This window comes from Sphaeramia orbicularis, chromosome 4, assembly GCF_902148855.1.
Source record: "Sphaeramia orbicularis chromosome 4, fSphaOr1.1, whole genome shotgun sequence".
Classification (NCBI taxonomy): domain Eukaryota; kingdom Metazoa; phylum Chordata; class Actinopteri; order Kurtiformes; family Apogonidae; genus Sphaeramia; species Sphaeramia orbicularis.
The window spans coordinates 34,769,357-34,782,113 of NC_043960.1; the positions used below are offsets into that span (position 1 = coordinate 34,769,357).

Below are 12,757 nucleotides of genomic sequence, written 5' to 3' on the forward strand. Positions count from 1 at the left end.
GATGGGAGACAAATGAATGCCTATAGAAACCTAAAGAGAAAATTTATTTCCTTACATCTATCAAAATTAGGCTGGCATGTACATTATTGCAAACATCAGAAAATAGATTATAAAATGAAGTTTAGATTCAGATTCATAGTGTGGTGAGACTGGAGATTTCTTATGCATTTAAATGATTGATTGAATGAATGAATAAATTAATAAATCCCTGTCCACTGTCCTACCTAAATGAATAAGATAACTGAAGAGCTATCTGCTTGTCCATCTGCTGATGCAATTTAATTTTTAGCTATACATCATATGTAATTGCCTGACAAATTAGCAATATCATTAGGCCATATTTGTTATCTAACTAGTTACACTTTGCTGACATATTTAGGCTGGTGAGGTTGTTGATAACATTGCTAGCTAGTTGATGATGTTAGCTGCTATCTTGTCAGCTTGTAACATTTGCTAATTTTTTTTTGAATGCTTATTTTCTTTCATATATTTGTGGATGCTTAGTGAGATGCTCAAATTAGATATCACATTAATATATAACCATTGTTTTAAGACAAATTTCTAAAGGCTATGAAGGAAAATCCAGCATATAGTGGTTGAGGCAAAACAGATTTCATTGACTTCAGTTTACTAACACTTGGTTCAAAATCTCATACACTTGTTCAATTTGTTTTAGATCAGGTGACTGTTAAGGCCATAACATTTGATTAATATAATTTGAGCCTTTGTGCCCAATGAGTGGGTGCATTATTGTTCTAGAAGTATTTGTCACCTATCTTTATTGCGTTGTGTTAAATGCTAATTTGCAGCTTGTAAAAGGCCTAGCAATCAGCTCTTTTATGTTTGGACTTTTTGAAGTAGCTGTGAGGATGTATCATAGCCACAAAGAAGCCAATCTGCATTCTGCAGGTGCAACTGTCACAAAAAACACTTTATCACTATGTCAAAGGTGAAAAAAAATGGAACAGAAAGAAGAGCAGAGGTCATAAGCAGGGAAATCACATCATAATAGTGCAGACTGCCTTTCAGCACTGTCTCTAATTGTGTTTAGTGTGACTTGTGAATGAGCTTTTTTTGCTCTTGTGTTACAGGGTTGGTGTGGATCCAGATCAAGACCTGCAGCCCTCTGGAGACAGCTTCCAGGTCTTGCAGGGGGTAAGGACCTTACTCTGATTTCATTTCCAGTGGTTTAACCCTTTCATGCATGAATTATAAGAGGCTTAATCATTTTTTTTCCTGAGTATTTTTATTCCTCTAAGCATTAAAAAATAATACAAACTGAAAAAATGTTTATGAACCTATTTTTCATAAAGTTGCAAAAATGTCCACTCAGCTGGACACCATGCATTTAATTTTTGAAGCAAAGAAACATATTTACTGATATACTGTGTGAAAACTATGAAATAAAAACTTTTTTAATGCAGCTAATCTGATGCTGTCTCACATTTCAACATAATCTAATACTAAGTCATTACTCACTTCATGGAGATAATATGCAAAAAAAAAACAACTGTTAATTGCAGTCTAATAAACAATAACAAGCAATTGATTTTCACTCAAACATGTTAGTGCAGATCAGGTTTATCTAGAACAGCAAAGTTACAGTAATGGTATGAATTGCAGTGTATGGGATGATGCATAAGTGTCCACTGTGTGGGCTGATATGGAACTAAAACAACAAAATCCATGAATATACAAGAGAACAGTTGTGGAATAGCTGTCCACTGTAGTGACCAGTGTGCATGAAAGGGTTATAGTCAGTCCTACTCCTTCAGATCAAAATGCCTCTGCTCTGTTATGTTGCTGTGGGGCACGGTCTATAAAATAGCAGTCATGAGGAGGAATAACTACAGATATTGCTTGTTAAAGCCTCTGTACCCTGTTAAGCTGCATCCCACTGCCCCACTGAAATACTGACAGACTGCTTTGAGCTCAGGCTGGGATTATGTTTCCTCTGCGGGGGTGGAGGGATTTATCAGGTGTTTAACTAATCTCCATCACCTGTGACATAAAACACAATACTTCCTCTCAATTAAAGCTTAACATGGCAGTATTTTTGAAGTACATTTTGTGCAGTAGGAGGCTACCTTTGGGTCTGACCCAGATTTTCTTGTATCAAGTACTGGCTCCCTTTTCGCCTGTCTAGATCAGTATTAATTCCACAGACTTTAAGTGTAGGTTCACAGTTTTTCATGCTTATTATAAAACAATAGTCAAGTGCTCATACAGACTGAAACATTGCTTTAGTGAAAGTACTAATAGCACACTGAAAATACTCCACTACCGGTAAAATTCTGTACTCAAAGTTTTACTGAGATTCAAAAATATGTTATTAATATTAATAACAAGCAATATTGATCTATTAAATGAAGTATAAAAGTAAAATAGGCATTATACAGTGAAGGTTATTATGTGTGATGTTGCATTCATTATTAGTGATACATTCCTGTGTAATTTTACTGCTGTACATTTTTATGTTGGAGCTCATTTTAACTATTATATGTTACTGATGGGTGGATTAATGTACAGGAATGCATCATATTCTAAAAGATCATCATGTTTGCAGTATTGTTGAACCTTAAAAAGACAAATTATTTTGAGCTGAGAAAAAACAACCTCTGTGACAATGTACTTTCCATCTAATCCAAGAAGGTTTATGCGAATTTTGGACTCAACCCATAAAGGAACATGTAATCTTCAGTTTGTGACGGACAGTGAAAAGTAACAGACAAATGCAGTGGAGTAAAAACCACAATGTCTGCCTTAAAGGAGTGTATGGTTACTGAAATATAAATACACAAGTTAAGCAAGTAAAATTTTTACTTCAGTACAATCCAACTACAATAAAACTATACTGCTTTTTAAAATTTTTGACCCTTTAATGATTGGCTCTTATGGCACTGTAATGTTTTAGCAGTCATCGTTGTCTGCAAAAAGATACTGCAAATTAAGCATAAATTATTTTGAGGCTTGTGCTTCTGAAATTAGACAAACATTTCTCCCTTTAGTTAATTTCCATCCACATCTTTGTATGTAAATGCTGTCCAGAGGAAAATTAGTAGTAAACATAATAACTTGAAAGATACCCACTTCCTTTAACCTTTAGTTCTGAAGCCTTGTTATGTTAAATTCTGAAAAAAGTTTTATACTTTCTTGTGTGTATTAGAAAGGACTTCTGTAACAGCTTGTGACAGGGGGAGTGATCACAGCGAGCAAATCTGTTTATATGGGCACCTGATTATTGTGCATCAGAGCTGAAAATGTGTGAACTTACCCAAGAAACTAGATAGTACCACACAGCAAATGGCTCCTTTTTGAAGGTATTTATGTCCTTGTGAAGCATTTTTATCTCAAACTCCTGACAAATGCATGATAAATGTGTTTTCTTTGTGTACTTGGCACATATAGTGAGTAACATGTATCTGTTTTTAACTTTATGTATATTTATTGCTGTTTGACTGATTCCAATTAACAACTAATATTTCACATGTTTTTAATAAGGATTTGGGGTAGTTAAGATGGCAACACATTAATCAGAAGTCAAATCAGTTTTTTTCTCTACTAGATACAGTATGTTTTAATCCAGCATTTGCACTTTTAAACTCTTGGATATGCATGTCTTCTCCAATGTTTTTCATCTATGTTTTAAAAGCCAAGTGGCCTTTGTGTGTGTGCATTCGTGTGTGTGTGTGTCTTGGGAATCACACAAAATCCGGAAAGAGCTGACTGTTGCAGATTGGCATATTTATGTATTTTTGGTCAAGGAAGACAGTAGCAAAAACGACAAGTTGATAGAACCAATATTTTTGGAGATATTAGTAATTTTGGAATACAATAGCCTTACAGTCACGTTGCTATGCCCACAATGCTTTGGCGGTGACTGCTAGACCAATGCAGTACAGCATGCATGAATACACAACAGCATAAAAACTACCACACCTAGAACCCATGGATCCCCATGGGTTAACACACTAGTTTCAATTTATTCTTTAATTCTCAACAATTGTCTTGATAGCTTTTATCTATTGTTTTCATACTCACTTATTCTCCAAATATTCATTCTAAAGTGCAGATTTGTTGCTGTATCACATCTTGACAATGGCAGCCACAGTATGATGACTTTTGTCTGTGTTTTGTCTAGGATGGCTCTCAGGATGAAGGACAAAGTAAAACCAAACAGGAGAGTGCCTGGCTTTTCAGACTGTGGTACACTTTTGACCACAAGTATCCTTTCTGCGTCCTGCATCACACTACTCACAAAACACTCGCTCACTTGTTTGCTTTCAGGCCATGAGGTTTTTAATTGTGTTATCTAACTCGGCAATTTGCTACAGTCTCCAGTCTGCTTTCAGTCAGGATGATTTTTTTAGGCTTGTTTTTTCCAGTTGTAGGTAAAGAAAAACAAGCCACTATCTCGTTTTGTCTTTAGACCCTGTGACTTATAACAAACACGTGCTTATAAAATCCTCAATTTCTCAGCTCAATTTGGCTGCAATTCCCTTTCCCTCTGTGTTCCTCTCTCTCCTTAACAACTGCCTCCCTAGTGACTGATTGTGTAGTTGTTTTTGAGAGGGGCAGCTGTGTTTTACAGTGGAGACGTTCTCCCAGCAGACACTGGTGCTATACACAGCTGAAATCAGAGTGGATGTCTCATTTCTAAGCAGACTGAGGTAAACATGCAGTACCTGATGCACTGGGGTTATTTTTAGATGCATGTAAACAAACTGTTTTATAGTTGTGATTAATTTCAATTGAAACATAGTACATGTCTTGACAGAAAGCAGATGGCTCTCCTCATAAACAGAATAGTGGCCTGACCTGTTCAACAGATTTGCGCTTTCCTACAGTGCAACAGAGCTAAACTAATTACAGACAAGAGGCAGCGACGGCCAATGATTCGCTTTCTGCTTTGCTCCTGCCAAACATCACAGAAGAACTTTTCCCTCATTTCATCAGAGCGTCCCATAGAGACTGAAATCCTAAATGTTTCAGCAGGGAAATGACTAGTGAGGAATAATTTGGTCTTTCATTTTCTAGAAAGATCCCTCATAAACCGACTATTAACCTGAACACTGTCTGAAACACAAACCTTCTGCAAAAAGTTTATCAACATTTACTTGATGAATTTACTGTTATATGACCTTTTTAATGTTGACAACTGAAGAAATAAGGGCACATTATAAAGTAAAACCCCATGTAAAACCACCATGTCCGCATTAATAATTGAAGTGATTTAGTCGGGATGATTAACGGGAGTACAGGAGGTTGCATGACTCTAATTTTCTGGTAATTCTTCTGTTACAGATGGTTAAAAAGATAAGTGTCTTAGTTTGTCACATTTTTTAAGCAATCAAGAGAGTAAAAAAAAAAAAAATCAGATCTTTGTGATAAATTAAAGATTTGCTGAAAAGACAGAATGCCTTGCACAAAGATGATTTCATCAACCCTAATTTCTTCTGTGAACGGATATCTTTCACAAAACAAGTGACCAACCAGTTATTTATGTAATTTTAGTGTTTTTAAGTGTAATTATTTAGGTGTTTATATAGTGCAGGTATTGTTAAAGACTTTTTCTGCTTCTAAATGTTGAGTTTTTTTATATGTAAATGTGTAAATACATCCTCAGGCAGTGGTGCTGTGGTATAGTACAGTAGTCCACTCTGTATGGTCACTGTTAACACTTGTTGGGCTCTTGAGGTCAGTGTTTGTGTTCTCCTTAATGACTGTCCAGTTACCTGAAGCCCATCCTGACACACAGCGGCCCACCCCTCACCTCCACTCTGCCCAGCTACTGTGGACCTCTGGCGAGCTGCCTGACCAGCCCCCAGGCATACGAGGTGAGTGTCCACATGCTCAAAATTCAGTGTGCACACACAAAACACACAGTGACTCTCCTACATGAGCACTGAGCTGTAAACCACTGTTCAGACCGAGGGTTTTCAGACAGATTTTTCTTTAGATGATGGTTTTTAAGTAAACCCAAAAAAATATAAACAAAGAAACATGCTTTATTTTTGTTGAATTAACTGAAGTTATAATGTTTAAAAAACATCTTTCACTAAAGTATTCAGTGGAATAATAAAAATGCATGCAAGTAGAGGCCAAAAGTAGCAGCTGGTTTTCCCTGTGTTCATATCCTGAGCCTGGTGCCTCAGGAAGGTGCTCGGTGAATACTGAGGGGTCTCTCTCGGGAGAATTGTAATATTGTCGAAGTATTTTCAGGGCCTGCCAGTAACACACAAAGCAGCGAGGGCCTCAGCAACAGAGAAAATGGATGGTCAAGAAGCCGTTTTGCATTCAGGGGGCACAAAGGGCCCCTTTCAGCACCACCTCAATGATAATCACTGTTCTGAAAGATACTGCGCTCCGATATTTTAAACACAGAAACACCCACTGACGGGACGGTCACACTTGGGTTCACTCTGGCAAATGCAGCTATTCATTTCCTGTGAACTACTTAGGTCTTCTGACTATCTTTTCTTCACACTCAACACACAGTACACAAAGAACCTGAATTTCATTTGTTCAGTATGTGATGGAAAATCCTTTTCTTTTCGTTTTAATGTGTTTTTTTTTTTTTTTTTAAGTTTAGTTGTGTTAAAGTTCTGAATTCCTGACTGTTCTGCTCTCCTGGTCACAGTGTCTTTGCCAGTGTAAGGCTGCCTGCCAGGCCAACCATGAATATAGGTGGTTGTTCATATAATCAGGACTGTCCACTGCTGTTCCTTTCCAAGTGAAGTGAGGCAGGACTGAAAGCTTCTCATATGGTTCTCCTTCAGTTATAGCTCTTATTAAATGTAGAAGGAAAAAAACCCAACAAACAAAGCAGATTTTTGTTCTAAATGCTGCCAAAGAGTGAAATGTGTTGGTACAAAATGTTACAATATACATTGAAATCTAGGACTGAAGAATTAATTGAAATATTAAAATTACTGACTATTAGTTTTAAATGATTCCTCAATGTTTTATGTTTACATTATGAAGTTGTGAACACTGTATAAACTATTAATAAGTTGTTATAATAAGTTAAAAAGGGCAACATATAACTAATAACTTGTAAAATAGTGAGGCCACATGTACAGTTTAGTTTCCTTTGTGTTATTCATCAGCAGCACTTCTTATGACATAACATCACTACCCATAAACCACATTTTCCAACTTCCAGAGCTGCAATTAACAAAGCAAAACACAGTGAATGACACCATAAAGCTTTGACTTAAAATCTGTTTTCTTAGAAAGTAGAAAGTTTTAATGCTTCTTTACACCTCTAAATATAAATATTATATATTATGATTTCTTTTCCCAATAAGACTTTCAAAACATTAACATTACATTAAGTACTCATATATTTTACAACTGCAAATTATGAATTTTAAAAGGATTGTCCATGTGCTCTGTGTAATTTTTTTTAATCCCATCATCTGAGTGATGCCAGTGTTGACCTGCTGTTAACTCATCCTTTTCTCCCCGGGGACATGGATGAACTATTGATTGTCAGCTAGTCAATTAGAGCAGTGAAAACGTCATGCAACCATTTGAGAGCTATCCATGGGTTACCCAGAATGCAATATGTGGAGTTCAATTGCTCAGCTGACTTTTAGTGAGGTCTGATTCATGACTCTTGCTTCATATAATGGTTGTCTTGAAGAATGTACAGCCTATGTGTTGTTGGTTTGATCTGCATTAGTTCTGCAGGCCACTAAGTGAAGGTCTCCTCCCTCCCCCTCTATTTCTGTGAACCCATAGTGTCCCTTATGAGCCTTTGCACTGTTAATGTCAGTCTGTTCATCTGTGCACACCTCATGCATCCACACCGTGTGTCCTGCATGCATGTGTGTCACCCCTATGTTTGACATCCCTCCCCTCATGTTCCACTGTGAATGTGTTTTCAGAATCATGAGCAGCTGAGGGACCCTGACTCTGACCTCATTCGTAACGATGGCGACCTGACCTTCATGTTTGGCGACACTGCCATCACAGCCAACGGAGCGTCTGGCGGTGGGGCAGATGCAGCCGGCGGCTCGGGCTGGAGTGTGAATGGAAAACGGAGCGGCAGCACCTCAGAGGAAGCACTGGAGCGTGAGCTGGACTCCCGGGAACAGGAGCTGCTGAGCCGTGGCACACGCCTGGTTTTCCCCATCGAGGATCACATTTGACCCTCCCCTTCCTCCCCGCCTTCACCGTCGCCTCCCTGACCTAACCCGAGTTTACCTCGCCCTCAGCTCTCCACATCCTGCAGGAAGAGGGTCCAGTCCTTTGGAGATTAAACAAAGTGGAGATATGGGAGTAGACAAAAGGGAAGGGTTCAGAACTGCTCTGAACTCCATGCTCAGGAGTACAGCTCACGGAGCATTTCATCGTCATCACAGAGCTGGAGTTTCTGCTTCAGGAGGCATATCCTGTAGCGAGCCAGGAGACAAACTCTTCATGGATTTAGACAGTGATTCAGTTTCACTGATTATTTTTGTTTGTTTCCTCTGCATAAATGAGAGGGAAACATTTATGCAGGATGTGTGGAGATTCTGTTCTTCCGGTGAAATTCTGTTTGCACTTTTGAGTATGTGGCCCATTGTGAGTTCATTTCTAAGGGAGAAAAAGAAGAGGAATGATATATTTCCTGGCAGCAGTCTGTTTCATGATGTGATTCTGTCTAAGCAGTACATCGGTGAGGCCAAAACACATTTTTAGTACTTTATAGATGAACAGGTCATTTCTTGGTCATTTTTTACAAATGCACTGAGTTGCTTTTGTTTCTGAGAAACCAGTGTTGTGTGTAAGTTTCACACAAAAAGCATCTGTGTGGAATACAGAAAAGGCTTTACCATCACAGTCATGGGTGAAAGTAACGGGTTAAAAATGCAAGCATGTAAATAGCTACAGAGCAGAGCTTTGTTCCTTCTGCGTCAAAGTGTTCCACTGAATGCAGTAGATCCCATGACTATTACAAATAGTATCTGTGTATCTTGTCTTTGAGCTCGTCCAGATCTTTTTCTCTGTACTAGGCTGGTTTTCATATAGCATGAATGAATAAGGAATGAACCATTTTCATGGTAATTATTTTGGGTCTCATTGGGCAGTGCTAAAATAAACTAACTAAAATATGCCATGAGATATACGCTTTCAAAAGGAGAACAAGGGAATATTCATAATCATCAGCACTAAAAATGTTTTAATCATTCATTTAAGTGGGAGTGCAATGTAAAGAATTAAAAATTCTTTCAGCTTTTACCCAACAGGTCAAATTTAGATGAATGGTAACACTAACACACCAGTTTTTGACATTTTCCCTGTATTATGTGTATATTCGCAAAGGCAAATTATGTAAACTTCTCAAGAATAAAAAGGAAAATTATGTATAAGCTCATACAATAATTATCCGTAATCATCACTTATGACCCATCAGAAGTTTGTGATTGACTATTTACCTTCAGAGACCCTGCCCTCTGTTTTTTTTCTCCTATTCTTCTGCTGTGTTTGGGTCATATCTGTGTACCTCCAGTCAATAACAGAAGGGAAAGGAGTGCAGACAGTTCTTAATCAAAAAGTAACAGCTCTGGCAATGTCTTTGCTCTCCAGCTGCATTCACTCAGAATCTTCCCATATGGTTGTGCAAAGGTGTGGGTGTGTTCAAATCTGAAAACGTTTTATTTCTCTGTCTAATGGCTTTGTTGTTGCTAAAACAGCTCACCATCTCCATTCACTGGTTAGCTTTGACAATTTTTACATATTATGCCTTTAAATCATGCCTTGTACCACTAAGAATTCAATGCACATGCTGTTACAGTGCAAAAAAAGAGAAAAACCTTTGAGCAAATCTTCAGATTTTTCCGTAACTTCGATTTCCTGTGATATAAATTAACATAAATTCCTAAGTTATGGCTTCCTGGAGCCTTATATCTGCCAGCATACACCCAGGTGGACTGACTGAGGTCAACTGGATTGACTATCTCATTGTCCAGCTACAACAACACTTCACTTGTACATTCAGCAGTCACTGCACATACATAATGGGCCCAAAGAAACTTCCCTAAGCTTTGATTACAAGTAACCTGAACACCTTTTTTTTCTGATTGTCCTCTGATAGGAAATGGGAACATATTTTCTTCTCTTAACAAGGAATCATCTGCAGTTAAGACCTCTGTTTTGGTATCACATTGAGGCTTGTTGTCTCAACACTGTGTGCAGCAGGTGTGTGACATCAGATAAATTATAAGGCGTGTGATGTCATCTCACCTGTAGCCCAGTTCATACCAGTTACTTCTGAGCAATGGAAAGAACATACTGGTTTGAGGCTCAGCTCCAACATGCAAATCTTTTTGATAAGACACTTTGAAATTCAGTCACCACACTGGCTGACATTTTCTGTAACAAAACACTGAACCCTGTTGTTTTCCTGCATGCGATTTGCATTAGTACAGGTCAACTACAGAAATGTATTCTTCACACTCGAGTGATGTTTGCTGATGTTCCCACAACATTTTCTTTTTATTTAAAGTGGCCTAATGCAAAGAATAATAATAACAAGAGCACTATTTGCATATATTTTCTTCTGACATTTTACTGCTATCCCAAAGTAAATAGGACAGTAGTTGTACTGATCCAGCACAAATAGATGTACCCAGACTCTTTGGGCTCATGGAGCAGCTGGCTGAACCAACTCACTCTGGGACTTTATCTGTGGTTTCCCTTTTCAACATGTTTTGTTTCCCCCTTTACCATGTCTAGACATCTGAACCAGCCCCTCTTTCTAATTCACCACATAACACGTGTCGCCTTTGTTTTCTCTTTTGACTGTGCCCACTGGCTCCTGCATTTATGTATTTATGAGTACATAAGGGCACGTGTGAAAAGCCGCAATAGTGTATGTTGAATCTGGGGACTTTGCCGCTGGAGGAAGAGCCCAGCTCAAGTTTTATGGCTCGCTGGGGACCTCCAAGAGGAAATGAATCTACTTATGCAAGATGCTGCCAAGCTGTATGGACCATTGGTCATCGAAACTCAAGCTGGAATGAGAAGTAATGAAACTAGGGCTCTGCATTTCAGTTATCACTTGTTCACTATTTTGTTTCAACAAACCATTACTTTACAACTTGTTCTGATGCTTATTGTCTTTGTTATGCTTGCACCGCCTCTTCTGTGATTAGGCTACAAAGCTTCATGATCCACCCTCAGTACAGTATAATCTACAGCACAGATTATAGTGTCTTTGATTTGTGCAAAACAAAACTGTGATTATTGCTCATGTTTGTTGACTTTCCTACAATTCCTGCTGTATTAACAAAAAAAAAGTGACATTTTTGTATGAGATGTGGGAGCACTTTATGGACAGCCACACCATGGATGATCGCAGGCAAATAAATGAGCAGAGTTTGGCACTTTACCCTCAAGCAGAGGACACTGGCTACAGACTATTATATAACCTTCATGTGCACTCTCTCCAGACGGTGCGGCTGTCAGTTGTCTTGCCACCTGTATTTACATGCTTTCTGTACCTGAGAAATATGACATGTAGCTCTGTTCAGTATGTCAGTATGTGCACCTGTTGTCTGCAGTAGCAACTGGTTGCCAGGTTCTACCTGCCATGGTTTGCATGTCAACATAGTAATTAAAATATGTCAAGCCATCAGACACCCAGATGTATTTTATTTTAGTCCAAGACACCATTAAAGGAAGTAGGTGGGTTTTTTTTTAGGGTTTATCGAACCACACCATTTTTAGCCTACTGCATGCATGTGCAGTTTGCATATGTCTTCACTTCTTTGTTTGCACTTTTTATGCAGTTTCCTATGTTTAAATTATTTTATTTTGACATGAGTGCAAATTTATTGAGCCAATCCTGGAATATTAGACAACATAAGACAAATAGCCAGGTGATATCCCAATGTTAAGGACAACCTAAAATTTTAAGTGATTGTTTTCTCGCTGTAAGAACTGAGGATGAGAATAACTGCCCCAAAAATTTATCAACACAACTCATTTACTGTGTGTGATGCTATTAACAAAATGACCAACAGTTTGCCAGGGGCACTTAAATCATTTGGCCTCATAACTTGAATCTTTTGGGGATTATATTTGAGGAATTGGTAATTTTAGGAATAATTCATCATAGTGTCTAAGATACTTTTGAAATGTAAGAGGTTACAGATTACTAGTTACCCTGCTAACATGTAATGGAAATGTGAGTATTTCTTCATCAAGTAACCTTTCTCTACTAAAACTATAAACTGCGTCACTGGACAATTACATTCACAATTAATATATTACAAGAAGCAAACAGTATGCATTTTGAAAGAAAGGTCTCCAGAGGAATAATTCTAGTTTTGCATTTTTCACAATTTTCAGAAAAGCAAAACCTCGAGTAAATTAATTCAATATAATAAACAGCCCTAAATATATAGATAGATAGATAGATAGATAGATAGATAGATAGATAGATAGATATACTTTATTTGTGCTATAGGGGTTATATACCCAGTATGTTATTTTCAGTAGACAGCTTAACCTATACCTCATCCGCTGTAATTTTGCATCTCTTTTGCTCTACATGAATGCTTCTTTAGGCAGATTTTCAGACATTACAGTGCAACATCTTAGTAATAGTAACCAGTAACCAGTGTTCAGTACTGTTAGGTTTACACTGCCTGGTTGGATTTCATATTTATGGATCTTTTAGAGAAAAGTTAGAAAAGTTGTGAAAAAGAGATTAGGTCATTTTGATGAGGAAAGTACAATTCTCAGTTCCCTTTAATTAGTAATT

At 37.8% G+C, this 12,757-nt stretch overlaps 1 protein-coding gene and 1 long non-coding RNA gene across 3 annotated transcripts in view; one reads left to right on the plus strand and one right to left on the minus strand.

Moving 5' to 3' along the window:
* slc9a7 (solute carrier family 9 member 7) overlaps nt 1–11,288 on the plus strand; it is a 29,353-nt gene extending 18,065 nt beyond the window's left edge. Inside the window, exons 13-16 of one of the 2 annotated variants that reach the window (XM_030131571.1) lie at nt 1,092–1,155; nt 4,142–4,224; nt 5,732–5,837; nt 7,893–11,288. In XM_030131571.1, the coding sequence (XP_029987431.1) occupies nt 1,092–1,155; nt 4,142–4,224; nt 5,732–5,837; nt 7,893–8,156 (517 nt within the window). In that variant the 3' untranslated portion in view covers nt 8,157–11,288. The other variant, XM_030131572.1, reaches the window with a different exon arrangement.
* LOC115417557 (uncharacterized) lies at nt 9,464–12,285 on the minus strand. Its single transcript, XR_003935176.1, has 2 exons — nt 9,861–12,285; nt 9,464–9,803 (listed from the first exon to the last, which is right to left on the minus strand). It is a non-coding gene; the product is annotated as an uncharacterized LOC115417557 (long non-coding RNA).
* Nucleotides 12,286–12,757: the final 472 nt, after the last annotated feature.